Below are 21,825 nucleotides of genomic sequence, written 5' to 3'. Positions count from 1 at the left end.
AGATTTAGTTGTTATAGCTTAATCTAATTTCAAAGTAACCATGACAGCCTTTTCCCCCAAAGAGAAAATGACAGGATTGCTGCGTGTACACTTGTGAGACTGTGACTTGTGTGTGCGTGAGCATCTCTGGCCAGTGAACGCTCCAGAACACCCTGGCATTGTGTTGACTAATAAGGTTTCTACAGCTGGACTAGTGCAGTGCCCCCCATACTCCAGAGAACCAGTTTTCAACTATGTGCTTACTTTTTCCAAGAAACATTGCTCTTTGCAATTTGATGGAAATCTGATCTCTTCCCCCAACAGGATAACAGGGAGAGATGGGAATCTGGGTTTTATTTGATGACTTTTAAGCCCATATTTTAACTAACCAAGAAGGGAACATTGATTCCTCTTATCAAACCCAAATGGGTTTTTAGGGAAAGGAGTTGGGTTCCTGGGCCATGCTATTTTCTATGTGGCTTGGTGATTCTTCTCTAAGTACCTGAAATTATTGAAAATGCCCAGGAATGTTTGATTATTTGTACTTTAAGAATTGTCTGCTCCCTTCGAAAGAGACTGTGTCATACTGTTATATATGACATAATTTTGTGTGCATGTTTCTATGGGAATAGTCATTTAGTGAAAGGCAACTATATTTCAAAAGGTGGTAATTCAGACATTTGTGGAGTTCTTGACCTCCGATATTCAGTTAACTGATCAGTGTTTACCAAAATTCAAGATCATCAAAATGGAAAAGAACTAAAGATCTTCTGGTATGTCTGTATCTTTTTTATTTATTTTTTGATTAGAGCTGTGTAGTTCATCCCAACAAACTAAACTCATACATGCATGGAAATCGGTTTCAGTTCATGATTCCCCCCACTTTCTCTCCTGTCCTCCCTGCCCTCTCCCATTCTCCTTCCTCTACTGGACTTCCTTTCACTCATCTATTAATTCACATTTGATTGGTTCTTCACATCCCCCTTCCTTAATTTTACTCTAGCTTCCACATATGAGAGAAAGCATTTGACCTTTGAGCTTCTGAGTTTGGCTTATTTTACTTAGCACAATATTCTCCATTTCCATCTGTTTACTGGCAAATGCCATAATTTCATTCTTTTTCATGGCTGAGAAGAGCTCTGTTGTATATAAATAGCATAATTTATTATTCCATTTATTGACAGACATCTGGGTTGATTTCATATTTTAGCTATTGTGAATTATGCGGCTCTAAACATTGAGGTGACTGTATCGCTGTAGGATGCTGATTTTAGATCTTTTGGGAAAATACCAAGGAGTGGGATAGCTGGTCATATGGTGGCTCCATCCCTAGTTATTTTTTTAAATATTTTTTAGTTGTCATTGGACTTTTATTTTATTATTTATATGCAGTGCTGAGAATCAAGCCCAGTGCCTCACACATGCTAGGCAAGCACTCTACCACTGAGCCACAACCCCAGCCCCCTAGCCCTATTTTTTTGAGGAGGCTTCATACTGCTTTCCAGAGTGGTTGTACTAGGCTCAGTTCCACCAGCAACATATAAGTGTAGCTTTTCCCCATACCTCACCAGCATTTGTTTTTGTTCATATTTTTGATCATTGCCATTCTGACTGGAATATGATAAAATCATAGTGTATTTTTAATTTGCATTTCCCTGATTGCTAGAGATGCTGAACATTTCTTCAGATACCTGTTGGCCATTTGTGTTTCTTCTTTTTAGAAGTTTTTATTTTTCCCCATTTATTGATAGAGTAACTAGTAAAGATTTTCTCCCATTCTGCAGGCTGTCTCTTCATGCTCTTAATCATTTCCTTTTTAGTTTGATGGCATCCCACTTAATTGATTCTTGATTTTATTTCTTATCCTTTTGGAGTCTTGTTAAGGAAGTTGGTGCCAGCATTTATATGATGAAGTGTTAACTCTATGTTTTCTTCTAGCAGTTGTAGAGTTTTGTCTAATTCCTAAGTCTTTGATCCATTTCAATTTGAGTTTTGTTCAGGCTGAGAGAGAGGGGTCTAATTTCATTTTTCTACATACAATTATCCAGTTTTCTAAGTGTCAGTTGTTAAAAACGCTCTTTTCTCTGCATCTTCTTTTAAATGAGCAAGCCGAGCCTATTAAGAGATGGTAACTGGAGGTTCTCACAGCTGGTGGACAACTACATGAGACCAGACCCAGGTCCTTTCTTTCTGGCCTGGCAGTTCATTCTACTCCTTCCTATGCCTCCTTGATTAGCGTCCCATGAGATTTACTGTACATGTTGATTATGTCCAAAGAAGCTGAATATAAAGAACATATACATGTTCACATTAAGATACAACTTTATCATCTCATAAATTGGACCATATTACATAAAACACAAAAATGTTCATGAGGCATATGCTTCACTGCCATAGACTTGAAGAGCTAACTGATGGATGATTTTGGATGAGCTATCCATGTCTCAAAAAAACAAAAAAAATAAAAAAAAAATTTTGTCCAAGTAGTTTAGAGCCATTGTTTCCCTCCCACCTCCATTTAATCCTTTTAGGATGCAAAAATATTGAAAATTATCCTACTTGTCATATTTTCCCCCAAAGAAACCATTTGAACATTTAAAGGTAACACCTAGTGTTTTGTTGTGTTGAAGACTTTAGAAAGACAGGGTCTTCCTGGGTGTGAAACCCTCTTGTCAATCTTCCCTCCCTGACCTGCCGGCTCCGCCCCACCCCACCTCTTCCCAATGCTGCTTATAATGGTAAACTTTTGTTTTTATTGATGGTAAGTGTTCTCTTTCCTTCGCTTATTCTGACTCCTGATTTGTTTACCTTTAAACACATTAGCTTCTTGTAGTCTTTCTTTGAATAGGTACTGGGAAAATAGGAATACACTAAAAAAGGGACAGTTTGGAAAGAGAAAGACAGTGGGGAAGGGGAAGAAAGAGGAGAAAAGAGCAACAGAACTGAAGCTGAGATCATGGGTGTTGGGAACACTGGACCACTAACCAGGGAGCCAGAAAACCTGGGTCTCCAGTGTTGCCCCACCAACTCTCTCTTCCTCAACTCTGTCTGTCTTTTCCTTGGCAGTTGTACCTACACTGTCACTCTGTGTCTCTTCTTTCTCAAGCCCACATTTCAGTTACAGGACACTTGCACTTTAATGTTATGCCAGGTGTTCAAACTGAACAGATCTAAAGTCACTCTTGCCTCTCTACCTCCTGGTCTGTGTCCCTTATCCTGAAAGATCTTCCTGTTGAAACATTTGTTTTTGTTTGGGGTGCTGGGATTTTCTTTGTGACCCTGGCTCAGGTAATCAGAATGCTGCCTAGGTACCTTTCTCTCATTCCACTGGGCTATTGAGTTCTGGTCTCATCCTGATCCTCATTGGGACCTACCTGGGGAGTCCCTGCATTCTCGAACTACTTCTTGCCTCTCTTACCTGCTGCTGTCCTGTTCATCTTTATGAGGAAACTGCCTTTTGCTGATGGACTACAGTCTGGCTTCATAACTCCAAATTCAAAACTCAGTGATGTGGCTGCAATCTCCTTCTCTTTCCTGATGTTCTTTCACACTATATTGCCACGGATCAAAACTCGCCCCAAACCTACATTGTGCTCATTCCTGCTGTGCCGCTCTTGATACTGGGTTCTCACTCATATGCATCTGTGGAAATCCATCTTACTCAGCCTGTAGGCCCTGCCAGGAGTTGTCTTTCCTCACCCTACTCAGAGGCAATGTCTTTCATCCCTTTTTAATTTTAGCCATTTAATACACTCTAGCATCTGTATGCTACCTGAGAATAATTTGTATTAAATTCTTGTTTTCTTCTAGAATATAACCTTGAGAGAGGCACTTTATGTAATACATCTTCATATTATCCAAAACACTAGCCCTTATTTTGCTCATGGTCGATGGTCAAGGAGTTTTGTTGAATGGATAAATAATGTGTAAATGAGTGAATGAGTGACTGACATTGGCAGTCCTTCTGTAGACTTTAGTTTTTTCATCCTTATAGTGAGGCAGTTGGATTAGATGATCTGTTTAGTTCACCTTCCATCCAGGTTTAATATTAGTTTCTTTGAATGGTTTTATTACTGTATGTCTTAAACATAGCAAGTATCATTAGGAATTAAATATGTGCCTCATCCAAAGTATCTTCCTGGCTCACAAACTGATTTTTCTCTTTCCCAGGTTTACAAGTTGTCCTGAACTCCATTATAAAAGCCATGGTTCCCCTCCTTCACATAGCCCTTTTGGTATTATTTGTAATCATAATCTATGCTATTATAGGATTGGAACTTTTTATTGGAAAAATGCACAAAACATGTTTTTTTGCTGACTCAGGTAAGTAATGAAAATGGTAACTAATCTAACTTTTAAAAGTTTTGGTTTCCCCATACGCAACTTTTGGTTTTAGGAAAAATCTTAAAAAAATAAAAAAGGTGCAGAGGGTATTTCTTGATAATAAATATACCAGCAAGTGTCCTGAACTAGTTCTTAGTGTGAATAATGTTAAGAATAAATAGAACTTAATCTCGTTTCCATTCTGATTTCCTATGTAATATGTCCTAGCAAACAAGATAAAGGACCTCCATGATCCAGACCAATAATAGTGTGATCTATAAGCTTAGGAAAGGCACCGTAAGAATGAGTGCAGAGCAATGGATTGTGATGAGAGGAAATGGCAGATTCCATTGAGGAGGAAGTATTTGAAATGATCTTGAAGGGCAACTAGGATTCTGAGATGGCATGGGTGGGAGGTGGAGTGTTCTGGGCTTTGGCAAATGTTCTGGACTTGAATGGTCCTCTCCCAAGTGGCATATCCTGCTTTCTCTTTACAGATATCGTAGCTGAAGAGGACCCAGCTCCATGTGCGTTCTCAGGGAATGGACGCCAGTGTACCGCCAATGGCACGGAATGTAGGAGTGGCTGGGTTGGCCCAAATGGAGGCATCACCAACTTTGATAACTTTGCCTTTGCCATGCTCACCGTGTTTCAGTGTATCACCATGGAGGGCTGGACAGATGTGCTGTACTGGGTAAGCAACTTAAGGAGAGTTTGTGGCATGTTCTTCCCTTGGATAAATGCTTCTTTAGTGAGAGATGGCTGAGAAAGAAACCCTGGAAGTCAGTTATTTGGGAAGGGAAGCAGACTCATTGAGCCTCTTCATTCTGCTTCCTCGAGGTTTAAGTTGAAGTTCTTGAACACTTCTGCATATCATTGGCTCCTGGCCTTGTAGTCTTCCCCTTTCTCAGGGCTGCTTTTGGGAAATTGTTGCTGACTGCCCAGTTCCCTTTGGGAGGAACTTCAGGTGGCCAGGGATGTTCTGATTAAACTTGAGAGCCAGAGCGTATTTTCCCACTTATCTTCCACAGGCTGAATTTAATCTTTTATATATAAAGGCAGATTATTTCACTAGATCCTAAAGGGAAGAGGGGAACATAATCTTTTCATACTTTTCATAGCTCAGTACAACCTTTTCCCAGCACAAGTTTTTCCCATTATAATTATTTTGCTTTTATATTGTTAGCATTACTATAAATCAGCCCAGCAAAAGTCCTTAGCTCTTCCTATCTCATAGGAGCTATAGAACTCTGGCAGAGAGGGTAGAAAAGACATGTCAAACTGCTAATGCTCAGGTTCATCCCACAACTGGACATACTTTCAGTGATTAAGGTCTTATTCATTTTGTTCCTGACAGAACCAGAGGATTCACTATGAATGAAGTACAGTGGTAGTATAGCAGCAATTTCCTTGGCTGAGTTTGTTTATTGGTAGAATTTGAAAATCTCACAGAAGTTTAGAAATTTTTTCCTGTTATATAAAAGTCACTGGGAAAAATAGCTAATATGTAGATTTGGAGCCTAAATCCCAGTCCAATTGGGGTTAACGAGGATTCCAATAATGAATTGTTAAAAGGAAACTAGTAGTAAAGTACTTCTTGAATTGATGGCTTCTTGTAAGAAGGCCTGCAAATTGAGAAATAGCTTCTCATGGTTTCTAAGTCTAAATTTGACAGGATTTTATATTACTCTATAATTTAAAGAACGTATAATGATTATATATAGGTTTTGCTTCCCTTCATGGGTGGGCACTATGCTTGCCAGGTTATAGAAACCCCTATACAGTCAGCCCTCTGTATCCATGGGTTCCACATCCATAGGTCTCACATCTCCCCATCCAGCAGAGTGAAAATATTCAGGAATGAAAAAAAATTGCACCTGTACTGAACATGTGCAGCCTTCTTCTCTTTCCCTAAACAATACAATGAAATGACTACACCATAGCATTTATAGTTTATTAAGAATTAATAGTAATCTAGAGGTGATTGAAAATACATGGGAGGATGTGTATAAGTCATATGCAATGCATTGCCATTTTATGTAAGGGACTTGAGCATCTGCAGATTTTGGTATTGGGCAGGGAAGGGTCCCAGAGTCCCTCCCCTGCAGATACTGAGGAATGACTGTATGTTCAATGTTAGGCAAAAAAGTCATGTTTGTACCTTTAGTGTCCAAAGTGTGAATCTAGTTTGGTAAGGCTGACATATCACCAACATGTTATATCTTGTTTCTCTTCCTTCCCCTCATTTTTACAATTGTTCTGGGGGGTGGGGAAGAGAGAGTGAGAGAGTTTGTGTGTTTCTGTGTGAGAGTCATTGCATATCTGTTAATTATATTTGTAAGACAAGGCCTTTTCATGAAAAGGAAATGAGGTAGGATATTATATTGGATGAGCTGAGACCATGGCCAGGCATAGGGACTCTCAGGTCAGATAAAGTATTTGTTTTCACTATCTCCTAAATTGCAAATCCTACTCAAAGTGAGGCCTCAACCTCTCTTTCCATGAAGTTTCTGATACATAGAAAAAAGAATCATCCGACTAGCCCAAACTCTAATGCATTCCCCAAAACAGTATAGGAAACAACATTCTGATTTTTTTAAAAAGTAAAAATCTGATTCCCCTCAGCTTTGTTTTACTCTCTATTGTTATGGATGAATTGTCTACTGCTGATCCAACATGCCTTGACTAATGAATAATTTTATACTTCATGTTACATTTCTACATGTTGATTCCCTCACAGTTGTCCTGTTACCAAGCAGTGAAAACTCTGGGAGCTTGTGATTAAAAGAGAAAACTCCCCCAAACAAATTTCCACTTGCTTTCTTGAGAACTTTTAAGTATCATCTAGGATGATATAATTATCTTTATTGTTAATACGACATTCACATAGTTAATAATTTGACAACTTAATTATATACTCTATGAATTACATAGCCCCTTTATTCTGATGGAGGAGCTCAAGTAATTCCTAAACATTACATCAATCTGTATCCCTTTATAGAAGATCTGGGATCTTGATATACCACTGTATATCCCCAGGGTCTTTTAGCATGTGGTTGTGGTTTTTTTTTTTTTTTTTTTTTTTTTTTTTAAATCTAATGTCTAAAGTGGGGGTGTGCAAACTTTTTTATAAAGGCCACGTAGTAATATATTTGGCCTTGCAGGCCTTGTGGTCCCTGTTGCAACTATTCAGATCTGCAAGTAGAGCTCAGGACCAGCCACAGACAATGTGCAACTGAATGGGTGTGGCACTATTCCACCCAGATGTCATTTATGGACCCTGAAATTTGAATTTCATATGATATTCATGTGTTATGAAATATTCTTCTTTTGATATGCCCCCAGACATTTAAAAATTTAATAGCTACTTGAAGGTCATGTAAAAGCAGGCAGCAAGATAGATTTGGCCTTTGGGTTATAGTTCAGGGACTGCCTAGTCTATACTAGCACCCAGTATAAACATTTTGGCATTTTTCTACTTGTCAGCAGTTTGTGAATCCTTCTGAAACACTAGGGGGCAGCTAAGTAATGTCTTCCAGAGTGTTCTCTAAGATCCTACTTTCTGAAAGACATCAGAATTATTTTTAATTACTTATTGATTGCATTTATTAACCCCATCATAGAAATAGGCAGGAGCCAAGGAACCAAGCCTTCCTAATAATTTATGGGCCACTATCAGTTGGAAACCCACACAGCTGTGTTCAGAACAGAACATCCCGGCCAGCACAGAGCAGGTGCTCATCAAATGCAAGTGACTGTTGCCACCTTTCAAGAGTTCCAAGCCCATTGCTTCCTTGTAGATGAACCTTGTCTGAATATCTATTTTTATCCATAGGTAGGGCATAAAAGAGAATATCTTGGGTAGCAAAGGAGATTCCATTTTAAATATCAATTGCAAGCAAATTTCTTTAGGTATTTGAATATGGTGGACAAAGTCTTTGTGGGGAAATATTTTGTATCTAGTCAAGTTTATATCCATTCAGTATTCTTCAGCTAGTTAATGCTATAATTCTCTATAATGTGTCACAAATGACTTGGGAACAGTAGTAGGTCCCATATGCAGAAAGGCACACCTAGGTAGGACAGAACTGTTTGGAATCATTGACTTCTGGTGGAAAAATAATTAGTGCTTCTTTACAAAGTGAGCTACTTAAACCTAATCAAAGTGTCATTTGACTCACATATATGTTGCCCACAAAGACAGTAGGGTGTAGTGAAAGCAAAGAGCTTTGAGGCTGGATAAGGCTGGTTGTGTGACCTTGGGCAGGTTACTGAACCTCTCTGGCTTTAACTTCCTTGTCTTTAAGGTGAAGAATCAGATGGCATGTTTTATTTTTTTTTCCTCTTCAACTTAGAGGAAATGTTTTTAAATGTAGGAAATTAATTTGGAAGTATTGGTTTCAGGAGAGAGCTAGTCATCTAGTCCATTTATGGCCTCTAATCTGAGCACACACCTCTGGAGGTGCTGGTTGCCAGACTCTAAAAGGAAGCTCATGGTCAACTGACAGTGTCCTTCATTCGAAGCACCTGGGAAACTTCTGTCCAGGTCATCAGTCAAGGCTTTGCCTTTCTCATATTCCATGCCTGAGGAGCTACAACTAGTGGACAAAGTTTCCAGTAGTATTTTCAACAGTTAGAGAAAACAAAAAAGACTTACATTGGCCATTAAGTTAGGACATGAATGTGCATTTGGCCTGTAAAATGAGAGAAAGCTGAATCTAAATAGAAAATTATTTCTTGGAGACCAGGGTAAATTGCTGCACTTTAGCTCACATCCGTTTTTTCCACTGTTGATAAAGATCATGCAAAGTCCGAAGCACATTCTGTCTTATGGGTGTTTTTTGGGGAACAGCTTGGCAGTTCTGATTTTTTTTTTTTCTTGATGTATATGGGAAGGTCTAATAAATACTTGGCTCTGATAAGGGGCTTGGTAGAGAAGGTTTAGGTGGGAGAAAGGCCCTCGGAGCTTAAGTTTTGGCTTTTGCCCGCTTTCTGCCAGGGACAGCTGGTCTCCCACGGCTGCTCCAGCTTTCCCTCAACTGTCATTCCAGGTGATACTTCTGATTTGACCAAATGCCAATCTGCTGAGTCCCACTCTCAAGAAATTAAAAGGGATTTTAATTTTTTAATTTCTTTAAAGAAAAGTTTCCCTTCCAAGTGCTGCTACTAGGGCCATATTCTGGAACACCAGACTGAGGCCTAAAGGAAGATTGGGGAAGCAGATGGCCCGGTCAGCTGACATTGACAGAGAGGTAGAAGAGTGAGGTTTCCTAATGGAGCCCTGCACTTTTACATTCTCCCCTTCCCTATAACACTCTCCTCTGCCACATGCACCTCTGTTCCAGCAGAGGAAAACAGGCCCAGAGAGAACTCTGTCACAGGTGTTGACTTGAGGCTAGGCTCTGGCCACCTCACTAGGCAGTCTGTTTCTTCTACACACATGGGTTTTTAAATAAGTTTAGTGGTGTAGTTGCTTTGGAAGAATTACCCTCTGCCTTCCTGCTGAAATTAGTTTATCCAACTTAATTAGATCAACAATTGCAGCCATAGCCCTGGCTCATTCATTACTCTAATTGCCAGTATAAGATGTGCAGACTGATATGAGTTCTATTAAGCACATCAATTTTCATGTGGCCAAACAGGTGTTTCACAGGGGATTTAATGCCCTCTCCCTAGGCTTCAGCAACAGATGGTAGGTAATTTTTTTTTTTTTTTTTTTTTTAATGTTCTCTTTTCCTGTTTGGCTTCTGCAAACATTGTGAAATGCATAAGCCTTATTCTGTGAAGCTAAAACCTGGAGCCAGATAAGGTACAGGAAGGCACAGGCTTAACACCGTAGGGGTTGGTCCCTGCAGGGCAGGAGAGATCACCCAGATTCCTTATTGATTGAGGATTCTGGATATGCCAGAAGGGTCAGGCTTGAGGTCATCTGTTCTGTCTCCTGACTGGTCTTTAACATCTCCTCCTCTGGAGGATATTTGCCCAATTTAAACTGACCTGTCTGCTGGAAAGTTCCATCCAGCTGTGATACTTAAAGCACCTGTTCTGCTCACTACCAATCTCCCTTGGAGGATCTGACAAGGCCACACCCAAATATGCAGCTTGAGCTTGTGCAGAAGTAGGGTTGACACGTTCTCCTGGCAGAGCCCTCCTTCACCTCTACTCAATCAGTTCACAGCTGGAACTATTATGGGAGGTCATCTAGGTTAAAGCAAGCGTCTTTATGTGAGTGCAAGTGAGTTTCTCATGTTCCCCAAGTGACCCCTGAATATGTGTCAGCTTGCTGGCCTCTGAAACTTTTTTCTTTTCTTTTTTTTTTTTTTTGCATTCATTTAGTTGTGTTTTTACTCACTGATTGTAGATAAGCCAGAGTTAAGGTTAGGTTTTCTTGGCTATGTTGACTTCCACTAGAAGCTTATTTTAGGAGATTTATTTTTTATAAAAAGAGTTTATAGAGTCAAATATTCTAAGTTTGTCTCTATAACTAAGACTTTTCCACCATCACAAATTTTAAAAGCAAATATTATCAACTCCACAGAGCAGAAAACGAATTCTAGCTAATTCCTACTTTTGCTTACTGAGGCAGTTTCCTGCAGGAAAGGGCCAAATTCCAGCTGATTTCCCTACCTGGGGCCACAGTGTGCTAGTATCTGGCCTCAAAGCCTCAGTTACTCTTCCTGTGTATGGGTGCATGTGCTTGTGTGTGTATGTGTGCTGGGAATATGCGGTGAATGTACATTGGCTGCTGTCTCTGATTTCAGTCTAAGTAAATGTTTTATTTAAATGTATCGAATGCTCTCTCTAATGTGACCCTCTCTCCTTATTAGATTCTCCTATTAATCCACTCCTATGAGACCATCTTATTTCTTGCAGATGAATGATGCTATGGGATTTGAATTGCCCTGGGTGTATTTTGTCAGTCTCGTCATCTTTGGGTCATTTTTCGTACTAAATCTTGTACTTGGTGTATTGAGCGGGTAAGCTACACCTCTTTCATCTTGAAAGCAGAGTCCTGAGGACAGTTGCCAAGACCACACAGGCTTTGCTAGAGGGGGCCTCCGGGTGGGTGCCAAATGCTTCATGTTTGCTTTGAGATGCTTTCTTTTCTGCTGAGGCTTCCCAAATCAAGCGGTTTCCTGGAACCTCACCGGTCTTCATGAAAGAAAGCTATAGAATGATTATTGACCAGAAATTAATCAGCATTCTTACTTGGGATTTAAGTAGTTTCCATTGCTTGCCCTTTTGGCTACCCTAAAATGAGATACGTTTGTAATTGCTTTCTTGGTCTGGATCCAAATTTAATGCACAATAATTGGTACAAAATTTTAGCTAAGTGAACTGGTCTGGGAAGACTTTTGGTAGGCCCATTTGTATATTTTAGCAGCAGAACTTGTCTTTTTTCGAAGAAAAAAATGGAATAACCTAGGCCCAGTTAGTGTCCTATGAACACTAACCTTCAGCCAAAGCACTGAGTGGTCTGACAGCTGCAACTGGGGCTCTGCTCTTTAGTAAATGGATAACTGATAACTGATCTCCTTACATTTTACAGGTAAATGATGCGATAGGATGGGAATGGCCATGGGTGTATTTTGTTAGTCTGATCATCCTTGGCTCATTTTTCGTCCTTAACCTGGTTCTTGGTGTCCTTAGTGGGTAAGCAGTTGGATCCGTGTTGCACACTCTCCTGCTGCCATGTGTGAGGCAGCTCTGCGTGTCTCCCAGCTGCTCTCTGATGGCTTTTCTGCATGCATTTGGACTCTGATGTTCCCTCAGTGTGTTGCTTTTGGATTGAACTGTGATTCTTTCTGCCTGTATCTGTCTGTGAGATTCTGTGTTTCTGATGCTTGCCAAACACTGTTAATTTAATGAAAATGTTTCCCTGAAGCATTAGTATGAGAGTATGTGGAGGTTGATTACAAGTGAGTAACATGCTTCCAGCCTCGGTCTCCCCCAGGAAGGGGCTTTGTCTCGTGGTTTTCTTTCCATTCGTATATAGCCCAGCATTTTAGTAGTCACCCCCAGGACATTATGAAGCATGATGGTGCTTCAAATTTTGTTTGAAGGAGAAATAAGCCTAGATTAACACACAAATGCCCAACAGTTTACAAACCTTAGGATCCTTTTATTAGCTTGCTGTCACCATAGAATTGTCCCTCTGATTCACTTCTAATCATACCATGGAATATCTTTCCTTAAGGCAGAATGATAAACTTTCGTGCATAATTTCCTGTGGCCTCATAAGGGTCCTCCTCATTCAGTCATCACTTTTTATTTTCACTTAGTTTACCGCCTTGCCCCTGGATTGATTCCATATAGAGAACTTGGGAGAGTCTGGCTTGGAAAGGGTCTGCTTGGTGTTGCAGGGCTCTTTCCTGCGTGTGGCTGAGATGCCATGCTGCAGCCCCTGTGGGCAGCTCTCAATCTCACCATTCCTGAGGTGCCCCAGAGAAAGGAGCCAAGGGCTACCTGGGCTCTCTCTGAGGAAGTTACAGGATGCAGCCATTGTGGTGGGAGGTTGGGAGGTGTCCGTGTCTTCTGGAGGAACTTTTGTCACTGTACTGAGCCCAGACAGCCTCAGGAAAGTGTCGATGGACTTGATTCCAAGCAAGTTTATCTGATCCTAACTCACCTTATTTTGCTCCTTCCAAGGTTGTATCTCAGGAAAATGATGTTTTTATGTTAGTAAAGAGAATGTTCTTACAGTTTTTGAAAAGTCACTGCCTCTTGCAGAGCAGAAAGCAGAGCCTGGTTATTCAACTCAGCTTGCTTTCTTCACCTTCCCTTAAACCTGCTTTGCCTGTTTCCATAGGTCATGCACTGAGAAGTCTCGTAACTGGTCAGTTCCATACCCTGAGTGCACATTATCATGTGAAGCTTTACCCAGAAATGGCCCAGGAGCCAGTACCCCCTCAGTGAGAAGAGTGGGGCCAGGTCTGAGCTGGGGGTGACACATTCCACCTCCCCAGCCCAGTTCCCTTCTACAGATCCTGTCCTTTCACTGCAGCTTTAAAGGGCCTTTCTCCTAATGAGCCTCTGTGGCCTTAGGTTTAAGGTCAGGATGGTGAGAGTGGCATTTATCCCTGGAGAAGCTTTGCCACAGGAACTGCCCATACAAGGTTAACAGCAGTTCTGTTGTGAATTCCTTGGCGCCCCATGTCTCCTAAACCCAGCTAAACTGACGGAGACCATGGAAACCTCTAATTTTAACAGTGCCAGTGACATGCCTTATCTTTTAGCTTCCCCCGGCAAAACTGTTGCCCCAGCATGATGAAGCAGAGGTAGGAGCCAAACCATGAGGAGCTTAAAAACAGAAAGAAAAAAAGGAGGAGCGGCTCTCCATTGTAATCATGGGGGTTCAACATGTGACCTTTTGGGAGGTACTTGAACCTGGAGAATTAAAAACACACACATCCTCATGAACAATCAGTTTACTGAAAAATAAGTTTTTGAAAGACATTTTTACAACACAAGTACAAAGGAGAATGCAAATAATATATGAATTTTAAAAAGAAATGCCAAGACTTCCCAACAGTGACAGCTGTCAGCTTACTAGGGTCTGCACAATGCCTCTACTTCCTCAGAGGGCCACTGGGGTAGGAAATACTGAGGGGTGCTTTGGGTAAAGTAAGAACTGTGTCTGCAGACAAAGCCTCCCAGACATGTTGGCTGATTGGGCCAGTGTTTCCCAAGATTCTGTTGAGTGGCTGACTCTGGGCTAGAGGCCAGGGGTGTCAAGGTACCTGTGACACAGTGGCTTTGTGCTGAGGCCTACATTGTCTAGTGGGGAGACCCTGGGCAAGCAGTATAGTGGAACAAGTGCTAGAGCCCAAGTGTAGACCCTGGGGGCTTGTGTGATACATCTCAGAAGAGGAGGAGGTAGCTAGCAGGGGACACTGATGAGGGGCTGACCTCCTGCTTCCACCTCTTTGATAGTTCTCTGCCTGGCTACAGCCAAGTTACTTTCCCATTTGTCCTTTGTTGTTGTTGTTGTTCAAGCAATTTTAAGCTTATTAATCTTAAGATTTTGTTTTTTTTTTTACAGTTGTGGTGGAGTTTGTTTATTTATTTATTTATTTTTTGGTGGTCGGGTGCAGTAGAGATATTTCAGTGTCCCAAGAAAGATCATTTCTGTTGTATAACCCTGAGGGGCTATCAGACCAACACAATGTAATCCCCAAAGCACTGAATGAAAAGGCACCCATCTTTGTTCAGGCAAAATCACGCATGGTGTTGCCTTCTAATGAAGTATAAGATGATGTTGTGTCTCTAAGTCTGTTGACCATTTTTAAAATACTTGTTTCTGCTCTTGGGCTCTTTCCTTTTCGTGTGGCCATACCATCCTATTGTATTCCTGTACTGACTTTAACACTGATTTGGTGTTTATACATTTTTAAAGTATTGTAAGACTAATGTGCTGGGAAATCTTTGGTGTTACAACAGACCCTTTTTCCTTCAAGGTGAGTATGAAGCTTATGAAGTGTGCCCTGTGTATCCAAGTAATGAGCACAGATGAACACTTTTATCTTTGGTGGTGGTGCTCTTTGGGAAGAGCTGAGGATGTCTATAACTAGTGCTGCAATATAACATGAATTTGTCCTTGAGGAGCAATCCCATTATGACCAAGGAACTGAAAAAAGTGTCTCTTTTAAGTCTACAGTCCAAACATGATGTGTGTCTCATCTTCTCATGCTGGCTTTTTAAAAACTTGGCAGTTTTTCACTTTTAAAGCTGTTCATTTAACTTGCGTTCCTTTTGAGGTTTTCCTCAGCACACTGGCACATGAGACATCACACTGGCATTTCAGCACCTCACTTTGTCAAAGTGGGGAACGGTGGTTGCAGGTGGGAGGCTGGCTGACAGTGCTTGGTTCTGCATCTCAGGAGCCACCTGCCACTGGCTGACCTGCAGTTGGTGTCTGAGTTACCAAGGTGGAGGACTCCCCAGGCTCCCAAGGTGTGACTCAGACTTCCAAGAAGAGGACTAGAACACTGGGCTTTGTCCTGCCAGTGTCCCTTGTTTACCCTGGGACTCAGTCTCCTGGTACCTGGCACAGGGAGACTCACATTTTCTCATGAGGTAGTTTTAAATCAGCTAATGTATGTAGAATTGTTTCAAGAAATATATAAAGGATCTTACTCACTTAAATTTACAGATCTTCCTCTACTCCCCTGGGTGATGTGGGACCAGTGAAAATTCTGAAGTGTAGCATTTCTGGATTTTCCAGAAAGTGACCAAGAGGAGCATGGTTTATACACATTCATGTTGTACTCTGTGTCACCTGAGAGGTAGCTGTGGGAGTTAAAAGTTCTTTGTCAGCTGTGAAGTATTATGCAGATCTAAATCGTGGTGACTGAACTTATACTTGATGAGGATTTTTGAAATAAATAGATGAGAATGGCACTTCCATATGGTGGTTTAGCACGCCAGCCTTAGAGTCCAATAACCAAGGCTGGAGTCTTTACTCTTTTTCCATTCGTGAGTTTTGGGGTGAATACTCGCTGCTTTGAACCCTACTTTTGTCACCTGTGAAAATGAGCTAGTAACAGTACTAACTTCTTGGAATCCAGTGAGGATTCAGTGAGCCAAAGCAGGTAGAGTGCCTGGTCATGTTTTGGAGGCCTCCAACAAGAGTGTGTATGAGAGAAAGGAAGCTAGTCAAGGCAGTCCTTTCAAACCAATGGATGGTAATTAGCCAAGATAGCTCTCACTAGTGAGAAATCAAATTTATATGGCTGTTTTCTTTTTACTGTGTGTGTGTGTGTGCGCGCGCGCCTGGGTGTTTGTTTTCTGGGGATTGAACCCAGGGTCTCACACATGCTAGGCAAGCACTCTAGCACTTACCTACACACCCAGCCTCTGTTGTATTTTAAAATGTTTTATTGTGTAAGTGTGTGTGTGTACGTGTGTATGTGTGTGTACATACATAAATGACATATGCCAAAAGGATATTATTACACAAACCACCTCCTGAGCCTGTTTTGAAGAATTGATTAAAATAATTTATAATTCACCTATGAATTCAAAGCTTTTACCAATATCTTACAAAAATATTTGAAATATTTTCTGAAAACAGGCCTCATGTGTTGTTAGGTGATAAATGTTCTTAATAAACCAACTTTTATGACATAAAACTAAATGTAAACTCAACCCATGTCTATCAATTCAAAATCATTTGGCTTTGAATTAATTTGTAATGTGTACCAGTAAGTTCCAGCTCTACCAGGACATAGAAATCTTTTAAAATAATGAATCCATTTTTATCTTACTAGAGGCCTGTTTAACTTCAGGAGTTTTTAGGGAAAATGGATGATGTGAAGCATTATAGAAAAGCAAGGGTGATTTTAATCATTCTAAATCTCACTTCGTACCATTCTGGGTACATCAAATACCAAGGGCCTAGACAAAGACTCAGGTAGGCTACTTTTATGAAACAAAGATTTGTGGTGCAATGTGGACAGGGAAGGTGGTGCTGGTGGGACTGAGGCCTGAATTATGTAAGAACTTCACAGAATGGAATCAGGTTTGGGGATCAAGATTTGTACCCTCCATTTACATTCATGCCACTGTGAAGATAAATCTCTGATTTCTACTCCTTGAATATTAGTTTAGGAGGCAAAACCCACCAGTAAGGTGGTGGTTGTATCACTTATGAATATTTTTTGAGTGGAGATGTCCCCTCTGGGAATAGGTATTCTTATAAATTTTTCATGAGTGGGATTAGATTTTCTCTTGTTCAACACCTTACATCTACTGATAGAAAATGAACAACATTTGTTCTATATACACACCTGTAACATATCTGCAGCTTTAGAAGATCATTCAAATTGCTTCCAGAACTGAAAAGGATGTTGTTGAGGTCATGGGATAGCCAGGCCATGAGTGTGATTTGTTGCAACCCTGTTGCAGAATAGAAATGTACTGAATTAATGAGAATTCCCTACATTGGACAACAGAGAATTTTTGGTAAGTGGTTAATATGGCATATATGACATAGAAGTCTGGTCTGAGGCATAGTGGGAGGACTCTTTGTAGATAGTGCTATGCTTTAAAAGTTATTTTCCCCATGTGTAATTAATAGTGATCAGACTGCCAGAATGCTAAAGGCACCCTTAATGATTGTTTGTAGCAAAATACTTCCCCCAAGCTAGCTAGACTTGTCTTTGGTGTTGCTAGGCTGTCGTGAAGGATTTCTCCACATAGTTGGATGTCTTTTTCTTGAACTTTGAAGTGATATTGTGAGTGAGGTTGATGCTGAAGTTAGGATGCTGAAAAGAGCCAGTATTCTTTAGTAGTAACCTCCTATGGTTTGGCTTTGGTAGAACAAGAAATTAAGTCCTGATTTGGCTTTAAAGTGAAAGAATGCTAAATTTCCTTTTTTCTATTAACCAAACTAAACATTTATATATACTTTTGAACACTGAGCTTTCTTGTTGCAGAGTTAAATGGCTGTCGGGGGTAGCTGACAGCAGGATCCTGGTGCTGTTGATACCATGGCACAGGAAGAGCGCAGGCTAGTAGCCATGCCTGACATTAACAAGTGAGTGGTAACCTCTCTGCCACTGGCTCGCAGCTACTGTTTCCATAGAAATGGCTGTTGGGATCAGTGGAAACGAGGTAAGTGAAAGTTTTCGCTTATCCTTGTTTCCATCAAGCTGACGTCTGTTTCCCTGGCAACAGCAGCGGACAGCAGCCAGGCACTAGCAATAGATTCAGTAGAGTGCTCTCACTTGTCAGCTGTGGCTATCATCTGTTCCTGACCATGTTCTTTTGATAAAACACAGCAGAGACCTCTGAGGACCCAGGAGGCACCTCTGGTCACCCCTGCCCTCCTGAGCATTAAGTAGACTGTAAGCAGTCTCCCCTCCACCTGCCCTCTGGCTTGTTGATATACAGTTTAGGAGAAGGAAAAAGTTGTTGAGGGCAGCGATGTTGCAGAGCAGACTGTTGAGTCTGTTGATCGCATATCCTAGGGCGAAGAGAATTCATTACTGCTCTTTCATGCACAGACCCAGCTCTTTAGAAAGCTCTTGGTACCTTAATAGTTGAAATTAAAGCCATAATTTTCCTGCATTCCCTGTTTGGTAGGTGGTATTAACAGTTGCCATTGTTCCTACAGCGAAAAGGATATTTATGCACTTAATAATTTGACTTTTGAAAAATATGTTGCTGACTGCCCCTAAGATGCTACTGTCAACCTTACATCAGTTGTTTTTTTCTTCTGTGTAATATTCTTTTACAGGCTAGTAAAATTGCTTATAGAGATCAAATATTGGTATTGCAGAGCAGCTAAGATTACAAAGACCAGTATGTCTGTTGTAAGTGGAAGTCTTTATATAAAAGTTCAGCAGTTGTTCCTTTCTTGGATTTTCATTTTAATATTTTAGGAAATGTTTGCCTCCAAGGCATAAGTATCCTCTGACTTGTTTGAGACAGCTTTCACAGGTTCCACATGAAAGGGAGAATCCATTATTGCTTTGGAGTGTGAGATGAGTTGCTGATTTTAAAACTTTAAAAATATATATTTTTAAAAAACATTTTATTGGAAAAAACAAATTCAGGACCCTATTTTTGAGAATAAAATGAAGATATGGATCCACAGTGTTAAGAGAATTAAATGGGCTTCCCAGATGAGTGCTGGAAGATTGTGGATATTCTGACTTTGAAGGGGCTTTCCGAATGACTTCATTCCTCAACTCTCTGGAACAGAACAACTATGCTTGGCCTGGTGGAGGCAGTGTTTAGGGTTGATCCTTAAATACTCTTTACCACCTGGTTGGGCTCAATATAACAGAGGAATAAGAAACAGAAAATCTTGCTATATATTTTTTCTGTCTTAGACTTCTGAAAAAGAATGATTTATCCATTTAATGAATACTTTTTGAGTACTGATCCAGTGGAAGATGTTTTTGCCAAGTGCATAGTAAGCACTGGGGTTACAAAGATGAGCTGAAACATTTTGTCTTTATGAAGCTTATGTCTAATGAGTTAGGCAAAAATTAGAATTAAAAATTTTTGCAATGCTTTGAAAGAAAGATAAATGGTTCTCTGAGATTGCTTAATGGGCACAACTGATTTCTGTCTAGAGGTTTTGTGAAGTGTCCCAGAAGACATGAAGAATGAATAGCTCTCATAGCTAGGCAAGGTGGGGGAAAAGTCTGGGTCAGAGGGTTTCAGACAAGGTGATCACTCATGCAAAGGCCCTCCAGTAGGAAGAGGCAGAGGACATTAGAGGAGCTAAACAAACCAGGGTGGCAGAAACCCAGGGAACTGTGAGGCAGCGGGAGCAGAGAAAAAGGAGAGACTGGCCATCAGAGCCCAGATCGTGTAGGTCCTTATAGACCCATGTGCAGGGTAGGGGACCCACTGATAAATTTTAAGCACAAAGTGATATGATTTAAATTTGCATTTTGTTGTTCAACATCTCTAGTAATAAGAGAAATGCAAATCAAAACCACCCTAAGATTCCATCTCACCCCAATTAGAATGGCGATTATCAAGAATACGAGCAACAACAGGTGTTGGCGAGGATGTGGGGAGAAAGGTACACTCATACATTGCTGGTGGGGCTGCAAATTAGTGCAGCCACTCTGGAAAGCAGTGTGGAGATTCCTTAGAAAACTTGGAATGGACCCTCCATTTGACCCAGCTATCCCACTCCTTGGCCTATACCCAAAGGACTTAAAATCTGCATACTACAGAAATACAGCCACATCAATGTTCATAGCTGCTCAATTCACAATAGCCAGACAGTGGAACCAACCTAGATGCCCTTCAATTGATGAGTGGATAAAGAAACTGTGGTATATATATACTATGGAATATTACTCAGCCATAAAGAATGATAAAATTATGACATTTGCAGGCAAATGGATGAAATTGGAGAATATCATGCTAAGTGAGATAAGCCAATCTCAAAAAGCCAAAGGACGAATGATATCGCTAATAAGTGGAGGATGACACATAATGGGGGGGAGGGAAGGGTTAGAGTTAGGGTTAGGGAGGGGGGCAAGTATGGAGGAAGGAACTACTGTATAGAGGGTAAAGAGGGGTGGGAGGGGTGGGGGGAAGGGAAAAAAATAACAGAATGAATCAAACAACATTGCTCTATGTAAATTTATGATTACACAAATGGTATGCCTTTACGCCATGTACAAACAGAGAAACAACATGTATCCCATTTGTTTACAATAAAAAAAATAAAAAATAAAAAATAAATTTGCATTTTGTGAAATTGGTATTTAAAAAAATTTTTTAAATTCTAATTAGTTGTACATGACAGTAGAATGTTTGATATCTTCAGCTTACCCTAAAATTCTTCAAAAGGGATAAGATGAATTGCTGAATGGGTAAAGGGCTGCATGGATAGGTTAAAAACATGTTGCAGATATTGTGGAAATTAGGTGGTATTCACTGTATAGTTTTTCTACTTATGAATATTTAAAAACGTTTTAGATAAAATGTTTGGTAAACCTGCCCAAAAAAGTCTCTGTAGTATGAACAGACTGGATGGATAAAAGAACAGATACAGAGAGACCAATTTAAGGCTATTTGAATCTACTTCCAGCTACAACAGGCTAATGGTACCATAATCTAGACCTTTGCCCATAAACCACTATGAAACAGGACAAAAAATATGAAGCAACTGCTTTCAGAAAATGAAGACAGACAGCCCAGGATTGGAAACTATATGAAAACAGAAATACATGAGGTCACCCCTATGATTTTCTGGCTTTCTACCTGGAGACCCTTTTAGAATTGTGGCAGAAAGAGGCAGAGCTCAGCAGAGAATGTTTCTATTTGCTGAGGAAGTAAAGAACATAGTCCAGGGCTGCTAGGGCAACTGAAATTTTTAGGATGGAGTATTAGAGAGATGTGTTCAAAGAAGAGGCTCCTGAAATCTGAATAGATCCTCCTAAGTGTTTGACCATATGCTAGGCTTCTTACGTGCCAAGTAATACTTACTGAGGCCTGGCAGAGAACAGCTGCTAGAAAGCTGCAAGTTACTGGAAATCTCATTGCTGAGTTCTGACCAGAAGATTGACCTTCATGGATATATTAGGTATTTAACTGAGACTTAAGAAAAACCAGGCCTTGGCAAGAGGCTACTTTAATTTTAGAGTAAGACTACTCTGAACCTGTCCTAAAAAGGTTAAAAATGGAATTCAAAAGTATCAGGCCATACGGCCAATAAATCAAACACCTGCCAAAACAAGAAAATCAATATCCGTTAAAGGAAGACATCAAAATCCAGATGTTCTACAAATGTTTCTTATGATCAAAAATTACAAGTCATGAAAAGAAGCAGGAAAACCTACATAATCAAGGAGAAAAAATAGAAACACATCAAGAGCTGACCAAAATGTTGCAAAGACTTTGAAATCACTACTGTAAACCTGTTCAAAGAATTGAAGGAAAAGATGGATGTAATAAAGGAATAGATAGTAAATCTCAGTAGAGAAACAGGAACAGTACAGCATCCGGAAAAAGAAAAAAAAAAAAAAACTTGATTAGACACATGCGTGA

The 21,825-nt window shown here is 40.3% G+C and overlaps 1 protein-coding gene across 16 annotated transcripts in view; it reads left to right on the top strand.

The window, feature by feature from the left end:
* CACNA1D (calcium voltage-gated channel subunit alpha1 D) overlaps positions 1-21,825 on the top strand; it is a 317,150-nt gene that overhangs the window by 171,561 nt on the left and 123,764 nt on the right. For 11 of the 16 annotated variants that reach the window (XM_079115648.1, XM_079115636.1, XM_079115644.1 and 8 more), the window contains exons 6-8: positions 4,150-4,302; positions 4,800-4,996; positions 11,852-11,955. In XM_079115648.1, coding sequence (XP_078971774.1) covers positions 4,150-4,302; positions 4,800-4,996; positions 11,852-11,955 — 454 coding nt within the window. Of the gene's footprint in view, positions 1-4,149; positions 4,303-4,799; positions 4,997-11,175; positions 11,280-11,851; positions 11,956-21,825 lie in introns of all 16 variants that reach the window. The other 5 variants (XM_079115649.1, XM_079115637.1, XM_079115641.1 and 2 more) reach the window with 1 other exon arrangement.

The sequence above is a fragment of the Sciurus vulgaris genome (assembly GCF_902686455.1).
Source record: "Sciurus vulgaris genome assembly, chromosome: 16".
Taxonomy (NCBI): domain Eukaryota; kingdom Metazoa; phylum Chordata; class Mammalia; order Rodentia; family Sciuridae; genus Sciurus; species Sciurus vulgaris.
The sequence above is the reverse complement of the archived record's forward strand: the minus strand, read 5'-3'. Positions and strand labels throughout refer to the sequence as shown.